The sequence below is a fragment of the Strongylocentrotus purpuratus genome, unplaced genomic scaffold, assembly GCF_000002235.5.
Source record: "Strongylocentrotus purpuratus isolate Spur 01 unplaced genomic scaffold, Spur_5.0 spur5_scaffold_1, whole genome shotgun sequence".
In the NCBI taxonomy this organism is placed as follows: domain Eukaryota; kingdom Metazoa; phylum Echinodermata; class Echinoidea; order Camarodonta; family Strongylocentrotidae; genus Strongylocentrotus; species Strongylocentrotus purpuratus.
The window spans coordinates 43,485,177-43,510,012 of NW_022145594.1; the positions used below are offsets into that span (position 1 = coordinate 43,485,177).

A 24,836-nucleotide genomic window follows, 5' to 3' on the forward strand; every position below is an offset into this window, starting at 1 on the left:
ATCACATAAGTGCTTTGATATTGTAATTACAATTACAGTAGTAGTACAAAGAACAAACACGACAATATTTTTTGAATATTCATGTCCTTGAGAAATTTGCATATTATTTGCATATTTAATTACGAGATAAATTGTTTCAAACTATTTTGATTTCGATTCTCCATAGCCCTCAGCTTTCCAAAGATATGTGATTTATAGGAGTTTACTTTATCAAGTAATGATTTATCAAAATTCTTTATCAACTTGTATTTCACTGTATTTTACCCTCAAATGCATTTAAAGGCCCACTGCACTACTTATGACTACTTGCGCCCTCTATATAACAAACGATGTCTAATCTGTGACCATCGGTCCCCCATGATCCTCGATCTTTTTCTAATGTTAATTGAGAGCTGAGTTGATGAGATAACCACCTGTCCAGTGACCTTGCAGGGTGCTCTAATCCTTCCTGTACACTAGTATACAGATGAAATAATTGAATTTCAGTAATCAGAATGGAAATTGTATAACGATCATATTATTACGTGTTGTTTTTTTGGGCAAGTCATAATGTAATTAATTGTCTTACCTTGTAACAACTAGTGTATGCAATTTGAATTCTGGCTATTGAGATATATTTATTCATAAGGTGAATGAAATAATTTATATTGACACACTTAAATTTGGTTATAATACATGACAGAAATGGCCAATTGATGTGTTTGTCATAAGCAGTCATGATTCTAAATTAAATAAACAAGGACGATTTAATATACTTCTGAATCTCTAATCTATTTTGTCTGATGTGAAATCTAGGAGAGACATGGGAAGTAGATGAGAGAGAGAGAGAGAGAGAGAGAGCGTGAAAGGGAGAGAAAGAGAGAGAGAGAGAGAGAAGTGGGCTAGAGAGGGTGGGAGAGATGAGCAGACACGTAACTTTTTATAAATGTAATGCTTCCTGGGAGAAATTTCAATTATTAAATATATTTGTGGCTTCCACCCAGTAAATAAGATCGATTGATCGATCTGTATCAATAAGGTCGATTAATCGACCTGTATTGAAAAACACAAGTCAGAACAAATCTTGGAACCAGCGGGATTTCATCTTCTTCAAATCCCGCTGGTTCCAAGATTTTTTCTGACTTGTTTTTCAATACAGGTCGATTAATCGACCTAATTGATACAGATCGATCAATCGATCTTATATTTACTGGGTGGAAGCCACAAATATATTTAATAAAAGACACACGTAAGTTTCAATGGGATCGAGTGAGCAACAAAAACAAAAATACCAAGGATCCGAGAAAAGGGAGATGCCATAAAAAGAAAGGGGGGATTAAAGAAATTAGCAAAGGAGAGAGCATAGGCAATGGTGATAGCTAGATGAGTTTGGAGGAAGACTAAATGAGAAGAGCTAGGGACCAGAGAAAGGCAGAAAGAAGATGAAATCAAAAGGCGGTTCATTAAAAAAAAAAAATATATATATATAGAGCATATGGGAAATGGTGATGTACGTTAACGTAGCTAAAGGCCCGGTCCCACTGCACTTACGGATGCAAAGAGGATGTAAAACGTAAAAAAATCTTGCCATCCGTTGGAAAACGCTATGCATCCGTTCTGTACTCATTGCATACGTGTTTCATACGCTCTATCCATCGAGCATCCGTCCACTGTGATTTCATCCGCGCAAAAAGTTTTGAGCTGCACAAAACTTTTAGAACGGATGAACTTCCGCCGTGTACGATGTAAATCCGCGACAAATACGAGCAACAAACGTTCTATGTCCGTTATCATCCGTTAAACGTCCGCTGTATCCTCTCTGCATCCTCTGGGCATCCTCGCAACTCACATCCGCTGCAGCTGAAAACGGAAAGAGGGAGGAAAGATAAGGAACATGGAACGTCTATACATCGTTAGTAGCACGGAAATAGAAAGGATGTAAGCGTATGCATCTCGTATATAAAGTATTCAAAGCTGTCATCCACTTCCATCCGCTTTCATCCGCTAGGCTTCGGATGAACATCCGTTTAGAATCCCCGCTACATACTACCCACGTCCGTTATTTTCCGTTCTGTTTTCGCAAATTTTCGCAAATTTTGTCCATTTCTGGAGCGGATGAAAACGGATGGAGCCACCCGCGAAATTTTGCTCGTCCGCTGTGTCCTTTATGCATACGTTTTCCCGGTGGGGTCACTCCCCTGCAAAGAGTGACACGTATGACCGTTACCACCAATGCATATAACCCCCTTTTGCGGTCAATTTCAAGGACATTTTGTGAAATTTAACCCCCTTTTTTACGTCAAAACAAGGACAAAATCGTACTTTGGAATACCCCTATTTATAAGATTGTAAGGACACTTTCGCAAATTTACCCCTATTTTACCATATTTCAAGGACAAGACTCGGCTCCGAGAATTTTTCTTCCCGGTTTTCTCTTTTCCCTTCCCGGTTTTCTCTTTTCCCTTTTCCTGACCCCTATTTATCAATTTCGGGGACACCTGTGCCCCCCTATTTTTCTTTATTTCGAGGAATATTTTGTCCGCGGACATTGCTTGAAATTGACCCCTTTTTCCGCGATTTTGGTAACGGTCATGCGGTCCGGAAGTCACATTGAGTGACCCCACCGGGTACGTTTTGTGTCCATCGGCCAGTGGGACCGGGCCATAAGATATGGAGGCCGGAGACTAAATGAGAATATTTTTAAAAAAAGCTAGAGAGAGCTAGAGAGAGGAAATATTCAATATAGCTAGATATGAAGATGAGAGTATACTCACCCTGAAATTAGTTTACACCATAAGATTTTTATTTCTTCGAAAATCAGTTCGTAGACATGATATGCTGAGTGCACCGACAATGTTGTTCCTTGACCCTTGAGTTGATTCGTGATGAACAGTTGAAATTGTATTTAAAACGGCAGTGCCAGCGTAGGGCTGGCCTACACATCATAACATGTAAGTTTAAACGTTTTTTCTGTTTTTTGAATCTATTTGGACATTAAAAGCAAAATTTTTCTTTATAGTGTATAATTTGCTTTCTATTATTAAAGTAACATACAGTACGGTTAGCCGATATGATCATATTATGATTGGTTTCCTTTGCTAGTTCCGCCAGCATTGTCCCACTAACTTGATTTTGTGTGTTGTTGCGTGTGAGTGTTCGTTTGATTCATCACTTGACTTGTTGTCAGTATCATTTGTGCAAAGAAACTTTCTAAGAAAGCTCCATGAATTGCCGTATTATCAACTTTATTCTTCTCCTTCTTGGTCTACTCTCATTTATTTTTGTCATGACTCAGTCTAGACTTTATATTTTTAGTTCTTATTTTTATTTCTTTGAATCTTTGCCTTTTTTAAAAATCCATGTTCATGATTTTTTTCTTTTTTTTTCCTTCTCTCTTCTCTTCTTTTTCACATTTTCTTCAGCACTTCAAGGCCTTTGTTCTTTTTGTACTTCTTATTTTCTTCATAAGTATAGCCATGTTTTTGTTATTGCCATCTTTGCTTTACTTTGATTTAATCAAGTAATGTTACATGATCTTTTCTTCAAATTTATTTAATCTTGTTTATTTTGATGAAGATCTAGATCTAGCCTAATTTAATCGAATGTAAAAGATATGTTTCTGAATCTGTTCACAGAAGCTCTTTTAGGATTGGAATATGGTGAATGTGCAGTTTTATCAGAGAGGTAATAAAGAAGAACTATTTTACTGCCCCGGCCTGCCTGCCTGCCTGCTGTGTATTTTTTTCAGTTGTTTTTTTAATATCATAAATATAAGATTGACTTCACGTCTTCACGACATGTTATTTTTTAACTCTTGCTTTCTAATTTTTAACTCTTGCTTTTTAATTTTTAACTCTTGCTTTTTAATTTTTAACTCTTGCTTTTTAATGTACCAAATGTGGCAGTTCTTACAGGTATGCTGCATCAATACTTTGCCAATTAAAATTTGATCTATTTTCAGCAAATAAAAAAAAATATGCAAAGTCTACCTGACCCAAGTCAGGCTTGTCAGGATCGGGAAGGCAACTGATGACTGCTGCCGTCTGTGTCGGGCAGAGCGAGAGGATGTTGAGCATCTTGTTGCAACTTGCCCAGCCCTATCATCTGTGCGTCAAGACCTTATTAATCGTATTAAGGATAACCTCAACGCAAAGCAGTTTGATCAATACTTCGAGTCTGCGCCTGCGCTGTTCTTGGAGTCAGTGCTCTTTCTCCCTGCTGGGCACATCAGCAGTAGTGCCAAAACACAGCTGCATACACTTATCCTTTATTTTATACGCAACCTTCACACAACCCGTCAAAATCTACTTAACGACCTATAGAAAGCCATTTATGTAACTTCGGCAGACTCACAGTGCCGCCGATCTCCGACCTGAGCGGAGGAAGGATACAAGAGAGAGATAGCATTTGCAATGTCATTTTTTTATTTTCATTGTTTACAGAGTAGGGGGAAAAGATGACTCATTTGAGTAGGAAAACAGCAGACATGGAGTCTAAGAGAGATGGCGCTAACTTAACCTTTGAACCTTGCATCCTCGGCAAGGCAAAAGTGTGGCTCCCTGTTGATCTCATAGAAGATGTGAGTAGAAATATATTCAGCTACTTAAAGACCTACATCAAGTTGACTATTTTTGTCGTTTGATTTTGATTGATATTGAGTTTATTTGTCATCTCTTTGGTGATGTCAAATTGTCAAAATATCACTATAAACAGGTTTTGTTTTGTTCTACATAGTCATCCTTTTCCGGTAACTTATAGACAGACTTATAACCAGAAAGGTGTCTGGGCTTCCAAAAGACTCATTGAATCATTTGTAAGAATAATTTAACAGAGCCCCTTTGTTAAAAAACGCCTTACTTTTTTCATTATGGACACCCAAATTTGAATTGCTGGCTAAAAGCCTGCTTCCTGAAATTGTATTTTTAAAGGAGAATCCAACATTGATAGCAAACTACTCTGAAGAAAAGCAGAACAATTCTGATTAGTAGACCGGTGAGAGTTTTGAATGAAATCAGACAAAACATAAAAAAGTATGAATTTTAAAATATTTGATCACTAAAGGTATAGGCTCTTCAAATTGGATGAATCAGTAATGTGTCTGTGATGTCGTGGCAGACAGCTTTCTTATATGTTCCAACACACAAAATGGCTAATATTTTGATTTTTCTAAAATGAAAGACTCGGGGAGAGTCATTTCTCTCTAGAGGATCTAGATAATAATATGCTATCCAAGGGAAAAGGCACTTATGAGAAAAGCAGAAATGATTTTATGTACACAACAATTGGGAGTTATCTGCGACTAAGTTACAATCAAATGACCAAACTGCCAAATTAATATTTGCATAAACTTAGTGATTTCATATTTCAAATATTCATATTTTCTTATTATTGGTCCCATTTATTTTTAAAATGTTTCCATTCTGTTTATCTTATTTTTCTGCTTTTATATAAATGAACTTATTGCAAGCTTTGGATTTCCCTACAGTTACCATTTTCTTTTGTAACGCAATGGCATTGCCAATACTAAACATTATCTGTAACAAAATGATTGCTTTTCAAACTTTCTCTTACAGCCTTGTGTATTCAAGTCTGTAATGAGTCAAGAGACATGGGATTCTTCCCTGACTGGAGAAGAGAGGGACAGACTCATGAAACTAATGCCTCAGTTCCCTGAAGATGATGAGAAGGAAAAACAAGAAACATTAAGGTTTGTTTTCGTGTAAATATTGATAATCGCGATAAGATCTTATATAAAATTTCTCTTACAGATACAAAGGTGTGATTGACGATAGAAACGCCTGTATAAAGCACCCTATAAGTGTAATTATTATTATTATTATTGGTCTACAGCTCGTCAAGTAATATCGACTGCGAGGATCGTAACTGGCATATTTCACACCCGGTGATTTTTTATGTTATATTGACCATCTGGTCTAATGAGTATATTTTTGTGTCATACTGTATCCATGCACCCCTGCGCTCACTAGCACGTACCAATGGTTTGCATTGTCTTAGCGGCATGTAATTGATGTGAAAGGCTGGAAGGCTCAAGAAAAAAAAGAAGAGAAACCATGAGATTACAATTGCCCTTAATTTTATATAAGAAAGTTTAATCAAGGCTATCTAATAATAATTATAAAACGGTGCTCATAAAGCGCTTTCCACCAAAGTCTCTAAGCTCTATATAACAGATATTAACTGGTACTAGTGGTAGGGTGTGTAATATAACAAATTTGGGACAGCAAGGGAGAAATAATTTCCCTCATGATCATATTTTCCCTCAGCACTGCAAGTTTCGTCAAAATATAACCTATTGGGAAAATGTCCTGTTTAAATTTTAGACATGGAGAGGTGAAAATTAAAAGTTATAACTACCGGTATTGAATAATTCAATGATTAAACAAAGGAAGAAACATAATTATTTAAAGTGGAAACATGCTACTCACATGCAAGGAATACACGAATAATGATTTGATTTCTATTTTGTCATTACCAATTGCTCAGTGTATGACAGTCTTTGAACATTTGACATATTCCATTGCCTGAGGAACATAGCTTTGTAAGCTCATTGCTTGCTTGGCCTATCATTCACATTTCAGATGTCTCTTTGAGCGAGAGAACTTCATGTTCGGCAACCCGCTGACTACCTTTGAGGAGAGGTTGAGGGCGGGCTTCATGAATCCAGAGATCGTGGAGGTCGAGCGAGGGTTACGCCGAGCTACATACAAGGATTATAAGTTCAGTGAGCAGAGGAGACTCCACAGGTTACTCAAAGAAGTTCTGATATCTAGACAGGTTAGTTGTCTTCTCTACTTGCACACTTCTCTCTGAAAATGTACTTCACCTTATGTTTCCTTTAAGTGTCGCGATCCAGTGGATATGTCACTCGAGTGTGGATCACATGGTTCGGGGTTCAAGTACTGCCATGGCACCAATGTCCTTAGGCAAGACATTAATCTACATTTGCCAGGTGTAGTGTAAATGGGAACCTGGTAGAAATTTATTCCTTGAATGCTTTTAGTGCCTTTTAGGGCAGCTGGGCTAAAGCCAGGGTAATAATAATACTTTGTACGCACCTTGAGCATTTCCTGGGATGGATATGTGCTCAATATAAATATAGCTATTATTATTATTATTTATATGTGGGTGTCTCTATATTTCTTCCATTTTATGTAGGAGTTATTAGAAGCTGCTATTTTCACTTCTCCCTCCGCTGCTGTGCCAGTGAAAAGAAGACTGTATCGGAATGATAAAGCAGTAGATGCAGTGGTGGACAAGAAATACAGAAAGTAAGTCCGTTGGAATCAATGAAAATAAAAAAATATAGTAGCAATGAGTGATTAAGCTCTGGATTGCTCTGTCCTGGAAATGATCTTGTTAAAAACACAATGTATAGTCAAACCTGCTTTAGTGACCACCTGTATAGAAATACCACCTGTCTCTAAAGACCACATTTTGTTTCCTTGAAACAGTTTCTCATTGAATAATTTACTAAAGGAACCTGTACATAAAGACCATTTTTCTTGTCTCCCTTGACTGGTCTTTATAGACAGATTTCTCTGCATTATGAGGAAATCTCACTTTTTCCAATAGCAAAGCATTAAAACAGATTGCATTAACAATTATTTCTATGTTATATAGATTGAATCAAATGTTAACACTCTAATTAACCCCTATTTTGAAGCTACCCATCATCTTCTCCATTTTACAATGACATAACTGCAAGTATTTCCTATTTTTGGAGGAAGGATGGATATCCTGTTTTTCCCCTTTAATAAACTAATGGTATGATCGGTTTAGATGTTTGTGAATGTAAATGGTACAATGTTTGAGGGTACATATTTTGATGTCCACTAGACAGTAAAATGTTCAGACACTTTAAAGGTATAGTAGGGTTCTCTTTAAAAACAATGTGATGTTTTGTTTTGTTTTCTGTTTTGTAGGATGCTAGCATCGGCAAGGGAAGGTGACACAGTAAGTTCTTGTTTGTTATTGTTATTGTTATTATTATTATTATCATCGTTGTTGTTGTAGTTGATGTTATTATTTTATTATTATTATTATTATTATTTTGGCAATTATTATTTATTTGGCAATCATTTAAACATAAGTACATAGTAATAAAATAGAATACAGCACAATTGAAATATAATCCATAATTACATGTAATAGGAACTAAGAGTGCATTTTCTCCCTCATTTCCCTAGGACACCGGGGCAGAAAAAACATGTATGAATTCCTAAGACCGAAAGGCCTTCCTACCTTTTTTAAGGAAATGTGGTATATAATGTTTGATCCCTGGTTCAGAAATGTATCAAAAATGTTATTTGCTTTTTGAAGAAATAGTATGAGATGAAGAATAATGAGGTACCTAGCCACCTGTCAGTAATTAGTCAAAATAATAATTACTTAATAATTAAAAAATTTAAGTTACTGATATCTACTTTTCTGGTTTACACCCAGACACCAGACTCATCGGATGAAGGAGAAAGCAAACCAGGTTAGTATGACCCTCTGTGTATGATCATCATTACAAATAGTCTCTTTGAACGAGGAGGAATTCAAGAATCAGTGATATCAAAATACATGAAGAATCTTAAGTGTTACACTTGGCGACGTTCATATAAATGCTACTGAACCGATGATTGTTTTGGTGTAATTTGGCTAATCCACGCCAACATTAATGATCCTCCCCCTTTTCTCTCATATGGTGCAACCGTAAACCTACTGTATACCTACTTACATGTATAAGCCGCATCTATCATTGATGATGTTTGAAAAACTTTGCAAAAAGGTTACATGCCTTTAACTAGAAGGTTCATGGTTCAAATCTGCTCTCCCTACTTGTACAGAAATGAATGGATTCCATCGGAGTCCCGGAGGTCGCCTCTCAGACCTAGACCTGCGACTGGATCCAAAATGGACCGATTTCTGGCCCCAGGAGCTGGACCAGGAAGAGGAAGTCAGAACACATTCGACCTTTGACCCGAAGCCAGTGCAGGCTGATGGGAATGGTACACCAGGTGAGTCACATGCTAAGGTCAAAAGTCATTTGTTAACGTTTACATGCAAGACTTTCTTATCACAAATAAGGTGTATTATTCTAACATTGTTGTCATTGCTATTGAATTTGTCTTCGTCCTTGCCTTTGACCTTGTGCTGTAGGAAAGACATCTTCACCAACCAAGCCGCCTTCACCAGTCAGGCTGAGCCAACAGCAGTACATCAAACTCATAGAGAACTACCAAGACCGCATAGAAGATGAACATTTGAGGGTAAGCTGACTGCAGAGAAAAGTCAATTGTCTCTGTTGTGTTGAGAAGAGAAGATAATTTAAATTTGTTTATAAATTGAACATTTTCAGCCTGCAAGCTGCTTGTTTGATGTGGTTTTGCAATAAACCAAACCAATTCAATTTGATAAAAAAACCTGTGAAAAAGATCATGGGATCTGAAAGGGAATGGTATAAGAAGGAAAGGAAGACCAAAGATTTCATGGAAAGATGGTGAAGAAAGAAAACAGCAAAGTTGGTCTAAACATGCTAGTGGATAAACAAAGCATATACAAATTTAATAAAGAAAATGATAAATGATACATCAAACTTATAGAGAACTATCAAGACCGCGTAGAAGACGAACATTTGAGGGTAAGCTGACTGCAGAGAAAGGTCGATTCTCTTTGATGTGTTGGGGAGGGAAGTTGATGAACCTGTGAAAAAGAGCATAGAACAAAGTACAAAGAGTAGACAATGCCAAAAATGAAATGAGAGATCCGGGGTACAGAAAATAATACAAAATGATGAGCTGCAGCATGTGGGGTTGAGAAGAAGATGAGGAAAGAGAAATGCGCATTATACAGGAGATAAGCATGAGGAGGCACAATATAATATATCAAATTACATTTTTAGTCAGCGAGTGGAGAATGATCTTGTATTCAACAAAAACAAAACAAAAAACAGATAAGAGGGAAAGGAAGACCAAAGATTTCATGGAAAGATGGTGTAGAAAGAAAGCAATAAGGTTGGTCTAAACATGCTAGTGGATAAACAAAGCATATACAAATTTAATAAAGAAAATGATAAATGATACATCAAACTTATAGAGAACTATTAAGACTGCATAGAAAATGAACATTTGAGGGTAATCTGACTGCAGAGAAAAGTTGATTCTCTTTGATGTGTTACGAAGGGAAGATGATGAACCTGTGAAAAAAGAGTGTGGGTTTTGGAAGGCGATTGTATAAGAGGGAAAGGAAGACCAAAGATTCAATTGAAAGATATGGTGAAGAAAGAAAGCAGTAAGGTTGGTCTCAATATGCTGATTGGGTAAACAAAGCATATAAGAATTTTAAAAGATGATAATTTTACTGTTCTGATAATAATAAGGCCTAAAACAAGATGTTGTACTGCCCTTTGCGACCGACCCAAAAATCTTGAAATCTACGGTCGGCTTTTTTTTTTTTTTTTTTAACCATTAAAAAAAAAAAATCCCACCGACCCATGTTTCGGCACCTAAAGGGCAATACAATATCTTTTTTTTTAGGCCTAACCAGTGAGTCCTTGCACAGTACACGTACTTGTGTCTGTCACACTTAATAAGCATGAACTTTGACTTTGTTGCCAATTTGGTTCCCTCCTTATGATAGTGATTGTATTGTTTCAGAAACACCCTGAGCTGAATACGAAGCACATCACCGTGACTGGAATCATCTCTAGAGCCTTCCCTACGCCTCCACCTCCTCAGCTACCCATCCCAGGTGAGTTTATTCATTCTGTTGTAGATCGTTAAGGTATCTGCCAACCCTTCCAAAAAATCAGATTTTCTTGATTTTTAGGACCTAAGAATTCAGAATATTTAAATTTTTCAATTTTTTTTTTTTAATGTTTTGTTTTGGTGTGTGCTTAAGCCAAATTAAGCTTGTTTTATCATGTGCTGCGATTTGGGGAGTTCACATATTGCGTGCGTTGAATGGCTGCATGATCGAGCAGCAAATTTATATTCAATTTTTCGTACAGATTTACCGCATATTGCCAGTTACAATGCCGCTGCATGTGCGAACGCCTGTTAAGGGTACAGATTTCTTATTTTCGAAGGCATACCGTGCTAGAAATTCCTAATTCTTATTTTCAAATGTTGGCAGGTATGGGTTATTACAGTCCAAACTTTCTTGGCGGCCACCTCTCTATAAAGACCACCTGTATATAGAGGTCATTAATGTTGCCCCCCTAGAAAAATAAATGTGTGTTTTAGATCTTGTCTAGAAAGGCCACCTGTCTACAGTGGCCACTTTTTCTGTTTTCCTTGGGAGGCCTTAATAAACAGGTTTGACAGTACATGTGTATACAGCCTTAAGACAATTTGCACTTTGAATAAGGTAGCTTAAAATCGAAATGCAGTGGCACGAAAAGACACCTCTGAAATGCAAAAGGTGTGATAGCGATACTGGCGATTTAAAATTTCTTTTTTGTTCCAATGTATTACATCAGCACAACACATCTTGATATCTAAGATTAACCACAATGTTGATAATTATTTTCTGAACCACATAATAGTCACTCATTGAAATGACTCCTGTGAAATTGTGCATGCTTTTCATATTCACAATTTTTCTCCAGGAGGAATGCTTTTAAAAACTGAAGAAATGGAAGTCAAGACAGGAAAGAAGAGAAAGGACCGGGAGAAAGACCGGAAGAAGAGAAAGAAGAAGAAAATGGCAGTGATGACACCAATGACCCCACCCAAAGCTGTCACGCCCATCTCCATCGGTTCCTTGGAGGGGAATTCCCCTGTGGACATCCTAAGTACTCCGGAGTCTCGACCGTCTACTAGGGACGATTTCTCTACCTCGCCAGCCACCTGTTCGCCCGCTTCAGCTGGCTCTTCGTAAGTACTACCATCTTACCCCAATGATGTACATCTTTCATTTATATGCCTTTATGCAGTTCCATTGCAATGTTGTTAATGATTATTGCTTTGCTGTATTCCTCCTTCCTTTTAAATGCCAGTCCCATCTCAATTTTCTGTTCCACTCCCCTTTTTCTCTCTGTCTCTTTGTCTCTCTTTCTCTCTGTCTCTCTCTCTCCCTGTCTCTCTCTGTCTCTCTCTCTCTCCATCTCTACCTCTCTCTCTCCTCTCTCTCTCTCTCTCTCTGTCTCCATCTCTGTCTCTCTTTCCCTCTCTTTTTTCAATATAAGCCTGTATTACCTCAATCTCCCATGCGTACCCAACACCAGCTCCACAGGCCCCTAAGCCTTCTTCCACATGAAGATGAGTGTAGTACAACCTTAAATTTTGTTTTCATTTTATTTTGCCATATTTCAAATTTGATGAGCAAAGATCTTGGACTTTGTAGTTTAGTAGAAGGGGACTCCTTATATCTTACTGAATTTGTAATATGTTTGAGGATGTTTGTCCTATGATATAGTTTAATCCTATAATGAATTGTGAAAAAGGGGAAGTCCCTAGTATCTTTTGTATTATTATTATTATGATGATGATGATGATGATGATAGGGGAAATCCCCCAATATGTTCTGTTGTTGCAAGTTGATGTTTCTTTCTCCATCCGTAAGAGTAATATTTGAAGACCCTTCATATGCATTTATCCATGTTATGCTATCTGTTCCTAGACTAATTGGGGAAGTCCCTCTTTTGCCAGCGATCCTTTGTTTTGTGTATTATAAGCTGACAGGGAAAGCCCCTCTTTTATGTTTGTTTTTGTTGGTAGGGTAACTGCATCCAGCACAAATGATTTCCTTACTTCACCATCTCCTGCTTGCTCTCCCGCTTCCCCATCGTCACCGTAAGACTGGTTACCTGTTCTTATTCGTATTAACCATTCTTGAACTGTTCCTCGGCCAAACAAACCGTGTTATTAACCATTCTTTTACTTATATAGCCAAATTATGTTATTAACTATTCCATTTCTATTCCAAATTCCAGCAAGTTGTTAATCATTCTTATTAATCATTCTAGTTGTTTGCTTCATTCCATCAAATTGTGTCATTATAAATACTACCTGTTCTATTCCTTATTCTTACAAATTGTGTTATTAACCATTCTTTTACTTAAATAGTCATATTATATTATTAACTAATCCTTTCCAATTCCAAATTTCAACAAATTTTGTCGAACTTATTAGTCATTCGTATTACTATTAATCATTCTTGTTGTATGTCTCATTTCATTAAACCGTTAGTTATAAATACTACCTGTTTTATTCCTTATTCTAACAAATTGCATTATTAAGCATTCATAATATATTCCTTAGTACAACACCATTACCATTTGGTTTAATTCTCGCTGTTGCCACTATACTACAGTATTCTGCCAAAGAGGACAGCACTGGCCATGGGTATATATGTGGCAAAAGCCTCTCCAGGTCCCATACAAATAAAGTGGGTTGAGAACGCGAAATTATAGTTTTGGAGCCAATAAAATAACAGCCACAGATTATGATGGTACCTACACAGATCTGGGAGTTCATGAAACCTGAAATATACTTTTGTAAAATCAGGAATTTGTTGATACTGCTGTACAATCTCTATGGAAGCTGGATGATGCTTGTCTTGTCGTCTTCCCCAGCATGTGCTGACCTGTGCAGCGTTTGAGGGAAGTCCCCCTCTACCGTCTAATATCGTATCGGTGGGAAGGGTCCATAGTAGAATACCCCACTCCACATCAGAACAATGGATTAGGGTTTGGGTTGTGGTTAGAGTTATGTTTAGGTTTAGGGTTAAGGTTATTTATTTGTCGGGGTATACTGCAGTCTTTCGTAATGTATGACTTATTCCAACTAAATACATCATTTAATTTCCTATTCCTTGTTTCAACAAACCATGTTATTAACCACTGTATACAGTGTAGGTCTATTCATATATGGCATGGAAAACCGCAGCAAAAAAAGCTTATGTCATTTAAAACAAGATTTAAATGAATGGCTTGTAACAATGGACTTGCATGTATTCATTGAGCTTAAAAGCAAAATGCTGCGGTTTTGATGCATCATATCTAAAAGAGCCTTTTCTGTATTCTTTAGTCCAACAGACTCTCTTATTGACTGTCTTAACCCATTGAGTGTTGAATTCTCTCATTGTGATAGGCTTAACACAGGGACCACTGGGGTCCCATAGTGAAGGGGTTAATATACTTACCTGTATGAAACACTCTAACAATAATTAATTGCTTCCGAATAATACCATTTGAACCATTACAGTACATGTTCTGTGGGAAAAGAAATGGGAGTTCAAAATTTTATTGACCTCAAAATAGTTCACAGATGCAACTCTCCTAGCATTATGTACTCCACAATTAATAGCTAACAACTACTCCTCTTGTATTTTCCTTCTTCCATGATGTTTGTTGTACATGATAACCAATTCCTAGTCTGTTCGCCATTTCATTGAATGTTTGTAATGTATGTGGTTGTAGCCTCTTAAGTGAGATATGAAACTAATTTGCATTTTATAGTGGAAACACAAACAAGACCTTGGTTTAAATGGCTTCTGTTAAAATCGACCTATAGAATAGAACTTAGACTGGAGACTCTGCATCAGATTTAGTTAGACCGAGAGCCCAGTTTAAGCCTAGGTTTACAGTAGAACTTGGGCCTAATGGTCCACACGTTTAACTCTCTTGGCATTAACTATTTCTTGATTAATACATGTAGGTAACAACTGCTCATGTATTTTTCTTCTTCCATGATGTTCATTGTACATGATATCTGATTCCTAGTTTGTTCCCCATTTCATTGAATGTTTGTAATTAATAACATTCTATTGTACTATATTTCTATGTTTTTATGTAGCCTCTTCACTGAGATATGGAAACTAACAAGGCAGGTTCAAACCCTAAATAACTCCAAAAGATGGTTTAACACTAGACGAGGGCTCTACACTAACAGGACGCCTGGACACACAAACTAACACTTGACCCCCCCCCCCCCCCCCAAAAAAAAAAAAAAAAAAAAAAAAAATTCTATATAGGGCTCATACTTAATAGAGACTGTAAAAAGTTCAATCCAGACATACATGTATGGCCCCCCTCCCCCAAATTTAAGTCTGGACCATCCCCCCAAAAAAGGACATTTCCATATAGATCTCAAGCGTGGAGTCTGTAAAAAGTTCAAACCCCCTTTAAAATAGGTTAGTGTGGAGCCCTTCCTAAAAGACAGTCTGAACTAACAATTTAGTGTGGGTAGCCAAAGTGGTAGAAAATGAAAGCTGAACAGAAGATTTGCTTTTTGTTCTTCAAAATCATATTTTTTTTGTTTTGGGGGTTTGTTTGTTTTTAAAAGACATCACATAAAGATAAACATACCGGTACTTCGTTTGCATGTATGTTCTATTTTGATTTTGGGAAAGAATTATTTACTTCTTTGGCCACCCGCAGTAAACCGGTAGTTTATGCCATGCTGTCGGACTTTAAACCATCTTTGATTTATTTAGATTATTGCACTTCTTTGTTGACTGTTTGAATAGAAGCAGTTGCTAAAAATGTTTGCAGATGCTTCATTTTTTTCTTTTTTTTCTTCTTCTCCTTTCTTTTCTTTGTTTCTTACCTTCCTATCTTTTTATTTTTTATTTGTATTTTTCTTCTTCTTCTTTATCTTCTTCTTTCTTCCTCTACTAATTCTTGTCTTCTTCTTTCTCTTTGTCTCTGTATGTCTGTCTCTCTATCTGTTTTCTCTCTCTTCTCGCTCTCTCTCTCTGATTTGGTTTCTGTAAAACCTCTCACAGGTTCACATATTTTTATGGCAATAGTTGACGTATCATTTTTTGTCCCTTCAAAATCTATTTTATGGTAGAATAGTTCAATCTATGCACAACCATATTTGATCTCTGTCTTTATGCACATATGTAGGCACTCCATTGTTATGTCAAATGTTCTTTGCACAAGTTGTAACTAGTGTTAACACCCTTTCACCAGCATTTATCTGTGTTTCATTTTCTGTATTCTTGTTCTTGTGACTCAGAAGTTTTGTGAAGTCATTGTTATTTTCAAACTCACAGGTTCACACATTCTAATGGCACTATTTTGCATATAATTTATTTCCCAATTCAAGTTTATATTGGGAGGGTAGTTAATCAATGCACATCCTTATTTTTATATCTGTCTTTATGCACATAATTATGTAGGCACTTAATTTTCTGTTAGCGGTAAATGTACTTTGCACAATATGTAACTGTTAACACTCGTTTTTGTTTATCTGTGTTTTTACTTTCTGTATTCATGTACAGTCATATTCTTTTTTTCGTTACTTGAAGGTTTTAAAAAGTCATTGTCATAATGGTATTTAAAGTTATTGTACTGTAAGCTAGATGAAATTGAGTTGAACCAGAAATTAAACCAACAATGATTTTTTTTTTTGCAAAACGTATGAAAAAAGAAATAGAAGAATTATCTAAACTAAAATGATTAATTTTATTTAAAATTTTGTTCAAATTTAAGTCTTATTTGCTTTGCAAACACACATTAGCTCAATTAAAATTAATTCATGATTTCTTGTCTACACCTGCTTCTACCTTTACATGGAACTCCCTTCTAATTTTCGAAAAATGTGGACAAGAAACTAGGTTTCAATTTTATTTTGCCTGAGCCTTAGTATTTGTACAATTTGTCTAAGCCGTATTAAAGTATTGCACAATTTCCATATTGCGATTGGCAGCATTCTTACACATGCATATATATTGATGTGCACTCTGCCTTGTACATACACTTAGATGCACTCACTTTACAATCCTCTCATTGTAGTTCACTTGTAAAACCCGGTTCAGATTTCACCTGGTAAACTGCCTCAAAAAATAAAATATAAACACCGCAGCCAAAATGAATGTACATAAAGTCTGAAGCAATATATCAGATTACTGGTAATCCAACATTTACCTGGCGACAATACCGTAGGCCATTTTCGTAGTGCCATATTTCATGCATTCATCTTTGTGAAGTGCCTCAATGCTAGTTATTTCATTCACATGATACAAATTGTTTCTCAATAACCTGAATGCGTATTGCATACATTAGTTGTTGCTAGGTAGGACAAACATTTTGGCTTGCCTTACCTTACACCATGTAAAATATGCAATTTGCATACTGACTATTGGAATACAATAAATCATAACAGGTGATTAAATGGTTCATATCAAGGCACTATAAGCATGAAATTTGGTAACATTACGAAAAATGGCTTTATTGCTCTTGGCTATATTTCGTCAAAAGTATAGGATAAGGGTAAGGGGCTATTAGGACTGCAGTTGGGTTCTATATATTTAGGATCAGGGTTGCATGTTTGAGAAGAGTTAGGTCCAGGGTTCAAGGTAGGAATTCTGTTAGTGTAGGAAACTGACAGAGAACCACTGTCGCAGGAGCATATGTCGTACAACACACACAATTGTATTATGATTTCTATTATGTATTATTATCCTTTCTACTCTTAGATCCAGTGACATCAAGCCGCCGCTTCGTGTCCATCCATCGTTCTTCAGTCTGATCAGAGACATCTTCAGTGCGGCACCAAGCCATCGACTCACCCTCGCCAAGCTGCGAGAGAGCTTGGCAAACTGGCAACGCTCACCAGTCAGTATGCTGAGCACTTGGGCTATCCTCCAGCCAAGCTGGGCCAAGGTAATAATATTAATGGCGCAAGTTACTTAGGCCTAAACAAAAAAAAAGATTGTATCGCCCTTCAGGTGCCAAAACATGGGTCTGTCGGTCGGAAATATTTAAAAAATATTCTTTTTTTTTTACTCCCTCTTTGGGCTGATATTTCTCAGTTTTTAATGCTTTAATACATTTTTTTTCTCTAAAAAACTGTAAAAAAAAAACCGTTTTAAAAAAGCCGACCATAGATTTCAAGATTTGTTCCAACATATTGTCTTTTTAGGCCTCATATTACACCATCTATGTAGTAAACCAATTTGGAAGATGATTGTGGAACTAGGAAGAACAAAAGAGATGCAATACAGTAGACTAGGGAATGCTACATAATTATGTTGAAGTACATTCAGATACTGAAAGATGACTGATTACCGATGATACTTGAAAGAACCACAATTTTTAAAAGGCTTGCTCAGATATGGGGCGTTAAACCAAAGCGAATCAGCCGCCGGCAAACGTTCATTAAAAGCAGATTTTCGATAACTGGCTTCTAAGGTTTTGGCAGCTCTTTACATGTAATACCATTTTTGTAAAACATGACTTGGATTTTCTTTGTGGTGACTAATGAAAACAGAAAGTGGATTGTAACTCCTTAATTTGAGTACTTTCATGTCTTATGAGCACTTCATTTTTTTGTTTTTATGGGAGTTTTATTGCTAATGATGGTGTGCATCCGTGTGTAGCAGAATAGTGCAACGCGTAAACCCCCTCCAAGCCGGACAACCATTCTGCTTAGCTACCTAATGGACCACAACTTTGTCCTTGATACGCTCTCTGACTCGATGCAAATTTAATCCTTTGATAGGTCGTTGATGGTGCTATGAGGTTTCTCAACGGAGAGGTCACCGTCAGTCCAGAGGTCATTCCGAGGGTCAGGTACGACGAGGAGAGACAAATGTGGCAGTGGAGAAGTAAGTAACAGTGGAGGTGTTGTGGTTTAGTGGTTCATTCACTGGACTCTCAATCCAAGGGTTGAGGGTTCCAATCCTAGCCTGGTACTTACGTCACTTGACAAGACATTAAGCCACTTTTGCCACTCTTACCCAGATGTTAAAAGGGTAGCCGGTAGGATGTGAAAGTCATTGTAGTTTGCTCAGCATTGTGACTTTGTGAGCATCTGTAATATGGCACATTGCTGGAATACTCCCAGGGAGCGGAGAATGTGCATACATTGTGTGTGGGCAGATCTGAATCCATATTCAGTATAAATTTTCTGTGTAAAACTGATGTATTGACATTGCAAATTTATATGAAACTAAAAAATAAAAAATATGAATCCAGTCACCAGTGAATTATGCAGAAATGTCCCAAAGTCATTGAAATTTATCTTGGGTGTGGGTCGTGTGTGGTGTCAGATTTAAATACTGTAAATTACTATGGTCTGACGATAAATTAGGTTCTGATGAAATGAGTATGTATCACAAGAAAATCAAGCAATTTCAAGAGTAAAATATAGTGTACAAACAGTTTATTTAAGAGCCATCGGCTCAATTTAATTAAACATGCAAATAATTGACAAAAATAAAATGATTCAGAATCACTATGAACTTAAATAGGAGTATTTCCTATCACTGTATATATCGTCTTATCGGCACTCGATTATATCACAATATATCACTCCACATTTCCACAGGAAAATAAATTACCTGATGACCAGGTCATCCTTCGAGGTATAACATAAAATCAATCATCCACCGATTCTAGCCCGGTCTTTATATATAAAGTAAACTGTTGTGAGTTAGAGAGTCCCGATTTAGAGTTCGTAAATACCACCTCTTCCTGTTTCTGAGTATGTGAAACAAAATACTCCAGTGTATGTAGTATCCCGGTGCGGTGGTGCATGACCTGCTAAGCCTGTCCAACCTGACCGGTGTACGACCGCAACGGGAGTTGACTCGATGACTTGACGCGAGTAGGTTGCCTGAGCGTGTCGACTACGAACACATGTCCATTCACTCCATTGATGGTGCCTAGAATTATGGCTACGAGCCCAGCTTGTCCAGTTCAGATGTTCAAACAATGATTCAAGATGAGGCGAGGACTGATGAGGCTTCTACCACGTCGGCCTGTGCTGCCTGGTTCTTGCCTGGCCCCATAATATAGGGAAAGTCTATGCCAACAGCAGCATGCGTACAGCCTGTGTTTGTAACTTTTACCTTCGTGGCCAACACCCCTCATTCACTCCCAAAATCAGATCAAGTTCTGACAGGTCTGCTCCTCTCGAGATCTCATATGCAATCTGATTAAACTACCCTAAATCTCTCATCCACTTTGGCTCTCTCAATAGTAACCTCCTTAACATTCTTTGTATTCCTCTCATGCCAAAACTGTCCATCCAAATTCCTTTTACTGAATCCTCTATACCAAACTTTCCTATTAACATTCTCCTCATCCTTTCCACACACACAGACAAAGACAGACACCTGCTCTACTAGAGACCCAAGTTAGTTGACCTAGTAAATTGCTACCAACAACATCTATTCGGCTAACACCTGTCCATTACATTCTCTGTCTAAAAAAAAGAAATCCCAGTCACATTGTGACATGTGGCTAGGGCAGCCTTTTAGGTTTAACTGACGATGGGCGTGGTATTTGCACGCCACTTGGATACTGCAAACTATACCAAACTGGTACTAATCCGGTCATGGAAAGTCAAGGAATTAGGTTCTCAAAAAACTGTGATTGAAAATTGTACATACAATTGGTAGAGGAAAAAGGAATCACTTTATTTGTGAAAATCTGAAAAGTTGGGGTTGCACCTTAAACAAACTATTAGTTTTTACATGTAATTTATCTTTAACAGGTGAGTTACCTCCAGATTCAGAGGAAGAGCTGGTGACCCTTTTTAAGCAGTGGTTAGACACCCTCCCAGGTATGAGAGCAGTACCACCAATACCCAAAGAACTTGACACCAGTACCCCTACCACACCATCAACTAGGTGAGTGTTTGTATGTATGTTCCTTGGTCCGTATTCAACAACCTTTGTACTATAGCCTATGTAATTAGTTGACAACTGGCTAACGTTTTATGAATATTGGCCCTGGGGAGTGTTTCACAAAGCCTTTTTTCAATGACAAATGACAAAAAACAGTGACAAATCTGCTGATAACCAATCAGAAGCAAGGATTTCAGTAGCTTATAACAAAAACTGTCATTTGTCACTGATGACAAGTTTTGTGAAACACCCCCCTGATTTGTATGCCTCTGGCACCAAAGGTGGTGCAGGAGGCATTATGTTTTCAGATTGTCCGTCCGTCCTGCTTTTCGTTACCATTGAGCAAATTTTAACCAAACTTGAGTCAAGTTTGTATATGCATGCAAAGATAAACTTAGTAGATTTGGGGTGTAAGAGGTGAAAGGTCACAGAGTCCTAAAATGGTTAAAACATGCCAGAAACTTCTTGTTACCACAGTAGATTTGTAGTAATTCAAATCAAACTTGGATGTTGTGTGAATGAACTTACAAGGGTAAACTGCTAAGATTTGGGGCAGAAGAGATCAAAGGTCAAAGGTCAGTGTCATGAAGTGTTCAAATATGCCAGAATTGATCTCATTACCACAATAACTTGAAAAGCATGAAAGCAATTCAAAGCAAACTTGGGTAGATTGTGTATGAGCATGCAAGGATAAACTTTGATATTTTTAGGCTGAGAGGTCAAAGGTGAACGGTCATAAGTTAATGAAAGTGTTTAAAGTCCAAATGATTTGATTCATTTACTCTTTTTAAAAATAATAATAATAATATTCCGCTCTTATATAGCGCCAAATACATTGATACAATGATGTGTCCAAGCACATAACAGATAAATTATTACCCCGGTCATTGGATTCAGGCTTACCCGCACACAATGTATGCACATTCTCCACTCCCTGGGGAGCATTTTAATTATTGCTTTCTTTGATGTCATTCCAGTGTTCCCCAAACTGTAACAGAAATGATTGAGAGTAAGGTTGAGGTGAAACCAAGCTTCGCAGAGCAGGTGAGTCATTCTTCTCCTCATTTATTTACCAAAAGTTCTTTAGTTTGCCACGTGGCCTTTTGAAGATATACAAATCGAGGGGTCAGTGACACAAAGACGTAACTCCATATTTTGCCAAAATGAGTATTTGATATCAAAATGTTCAGAAAAATGTGAGCTTTCCAGGAAACACAAAGACTTAACTCCACCGAACACCCCTATTGAAGTCAATGGCTAGTGAAACATACACTTAAATCCTTAAGGCCCAAGTGCTCAGAGACACATAAACCTCTCTTTCTCAAAATGGCCAAAATGGAGTTACGTCTTTGTGTCACTGACCCCTCGAAATGTAAAAATGAAAATCTAGCTCAATTATACAAGAAAAACAAATGTATGTTGCATGAGTGCACTCTTTTGTGTCATCTTTCTATTGTTAAAACTTGTTTGTTTTGTGATGTAAAGTTCTTGATTCATTTTTATAAGATAAAAACCTTTTTGGTAAATGAATTCATATAGGAAACAAGCCTAATCGGTGACCATTGGTCCCCCATGATCCTCTTTTTCTTATGTTAATCGAGAGCTGAGTTGATGAGATAGCCACCTGTCAGTGAGCACCCTGGGTGGTCTAATCCCTCCTAGCCAAACTAGTACAGGCGGTCTTTAAAGCCATACCGCACTAGAAGTACTATCGCAAAATCCCCTTTAACACCATCTTGGGTCAGCTGAAGCAGTATGGTCCTGTAACTCGCTGCTTCCCTAACTGGGCTGCTGGTTCTCACATCAAGTCCTCTGTCTGCGAAGTGGAAATTAGGTATCGAGTTACGCACTGTTGTCAAGTTGACCATGAGATGGCGCTGTCCAATGAACAGTACACTAGGGCAGAAGGTTAATCAGTTCAGTATCACTTTAAGGCCGTCTGTACTAGTTTTGCCAGGAGGGATTAGACCTCCTGCGTGGTCACTGACAGGTGGCTATCTCATCAACTCAGCTCTCAATTAACATAAGAAAAAGAGGATCATGGGGTACCAACGTTTACCAATTAGGCATTGCTTTTTATATAGAGGGAGCAAGTAGCTACAAGTAGTACAGTGGGGCTTTAATACAGAAACCACATGGGTCAATAACATTTTCTGTGTTATCCATGATACAGGAGAGAGAGAGATACAGCCAGCCACACAAAGCCTTTGTGTACAAGATGGCCGACTACGAGGCGGTCGTCGCTCCGGTCAAAGGTGTGTTTGGGAAGGAGACTACTCCAAACAAAGCCAGAGAACATGCCCTTCTCATCTCCGATCGACCATCGTATGTCACCATACTCTCTCTAGGTAAGCCTAAAGTCCCTTTCAGACAGGCCTGATTTCATTCCACTTGATATCAAGAACAATTTATAGCAACTTTTATCATTTTGCAAAATATGTATATAGCTTGAGGTATGAACAATTATGATAACTTTATATTTCATCATTTTAATTGTACATGTACCTGACCATCCTGTTTTTATGCACATTTTATGTAAAAATTGCATTATTGGTCCTTGGACTACTGATTTGTACATTGTAGATGTTGATGGTAATAAACCAAAATTGAATTGAATTGAATTGAATTGAATTGAACTGAATTGAATTGAACTGAACTGAATTGAATTGAACTGAACTGAATTTAATTGAATTGAATTGAACTGAATTGAATTGAACTGAACTGAATTGAATTGAATTGAACTGAATTGAATTGAACTCAAATTGATGCATTTGATTGGCCTTGAGCAGATTTGCTATAGAAATGTGCCATTTGAAATAAGAAAAGGGTAGAATGCAGCAAATAATTGCCACAGTAAGACTTTGTGTGTCTTATCCATTGCATAAAAGCTGACGCAGTATCTGACTCGGTTTTTCTAAATAGTATAAGTAGTAATTGTAGTTAATAGTAGGAGTAGTAACAGTACAAACAGAAGTAGTAGTAGTAGTAGTCGTCGTGGTTGTTGTATTAGAAGTAGTAATAGTAGTAGTGGTGATGCTAGTTGTAGTAGGAGTCATATTTTTATTATCTTTGTATGTATAATCACTATTGCTAATTTTTTTTCTTTTTTAATGAATGTTATAAATCACCAGTGCGAGATGCCGTAGCAAGGCTTCCTAATGGTGAAGAGACAATTTCATCACTTTAGTCTTGATTTCAACCGCAACAACTTTCATCAAATATTGTGAAATCGCATATGCTTCCAGTATGTTCATTTGAACCAAATTCATGACCCCTTACCAAAACTTTGTATTACCTTCAATCACCAGTGCGAGATGCCGTAGCTCGGCTTCCTAATGGCGAAGGGACCAGAGCAGCCGTGTGTGAGCTTCTCAAAGACTCCCAGTACCTGGCCGACTCCAGCGATTCCCAGATTAACAACGTTGTGAGTGGGGCCCTCGATAGGCTTCACTACGAGAAGGATCCATGCATCAAGTATGATGTGAATCGTAAGCTGTGGATCTATCTTCATAAAGAACGCACCAAGGAGGAGTTTGGTAAGAAAAAATGAATGTGAAACCAGAATTTTCCTGCCATTGAAATCCACTTGAAGCTACCTTTTAGCTACTTGCGCCCTCTATATAGCAAGCAATGCCTAATCGGTGACCATTAGTCCCCCATGATCCTCTTTTTCTTATGTAAAGTGAGAGCTGATTTGATGAGATAACCACCTTGCAGGGTGGTCTAATCCCTCCTGTAAACTAGTACAGATGGGCCTTTAAGGAATGTTGTGTCTCCCTTGTAACAATTTCCTAAAATAGCAAAGTTATTGAGAGAATCCATTTTGACCCTTTCTAAGTTAAAAAAAAAAAGAATGTGACCTTTAAGATGACATTTTCGTTAATCACATCTGACTCTTTTTCTTAATTGTCATTATTTTTGTTTACAGTGTCCTTATGTGATTGTATTTTTTTGTTCTTTTGTTATTTCTCAGAACGTCTCCACATGGAACAAGGTGCTGAAGCCAAGGCAAGGAAATCTATCGCTCGTCAAACCAAGCTCCTGCCTAAAATGACAGTAAGATACTTCTTTACTAGAAATGTACATTAGTCTGTCTGCCCTCATTCCTTCCCCCCTCTCAGCCCTTCTTCCTGTTCCCTACCCTGTCCTTCCTCCTCTGCCTCTCTTTCCTCCCTCATTTCTCTTAAAGGTATAGACCAGTTCTGGTCATGCGATTGCATTGTGAAAGAAACGTTGTGGAATTGATCAGAAAAGGTTGATCATCTTGC

At 37.4% G+C, this 24,836-nt stretch overlaps 1 protein-coding gene across 3 annotated transcripts in view; it reads left to right on the forward strand.

The window, feature by feature from the left end:
- Positions 1–2,873: 2,873 nt before the first annotated feature.
- Positions 2,874–24,836, forward strand: part of LOC100890565 (nuclear factor related to kappa-B-binding protein) — a 29,252-nt gene continuing 7,289 nt past the window's right edge. Inside the window, exons 1-19 of one of the 3 annotated variants that reach the window (XM_030978273.1) lie at positions 2,874–2,930; positions 4,422–4,558; positions 5,553–5,686; positions 6,579–6,774; positions 7,156–7,268; positions 7,923–7,953; positions 8,443–8,479; positions 8,832–9,002; positions 9,145–9,254; positions 10,641–10,734; positions 11,594–11,861; positions 12,705–12,779; positions 17,413–17,599; positions 18,438–18,543; positions 20,436–20,571; positions 21,546–21,612; positions 22,742–22,916; positions 23,877–24,104; positions 24,542–24,624. In XM_030978273.1, coding sequence (XP_030834133.1) covers positions 4,436–4,558; positions 5,553–5,686; positions 6,579–6,774; positions 7,156–7,268; positions 7,923–7,953; positions 8,443–8,479; positions 8,832–9,002; positions 9,145–9,254; positions 10,641–10,734; positions 11,594–11,861; positions 12,705–12,779; positions 17,413–17,599; positions 18,438–18,543; positions 20,436–20,571; positions 21,546–21,612; positions 22,742–22,916; positions 23,877–24,104; positions 24,542–24,624 — 2,334 coding nt within the window. In that variant the 5' untranslated portion in view covers positions 2,874–2,930; positions 4,422–4,435. Of the gene's footprint in view, positions 2,931–4,421; positions 4,559–5,552; positions 5,687–6,578; positions 6,775–7,155; positions 7,269–7,922; positions 7,954–8,442; positions 8,480–8,831; positions 9,003–9,144; positions 9,255–9,513; positions 9,626–10,640; positions 10,735–11,593; positions 11,862–12,704; positions 12,780–17,412; positions 17,600–18,437; positions 18,544–20,435; positions 20,572–21,545; positions 21,613–22,741; positions 22,917–23,876; positions 24,105–24,541; positions 24,625–24,836 lie in introns of those variants that run through there. The other 2 variants (XM_030978274.1, XM_011679775.2) reach the window with 2 other exon arrangements.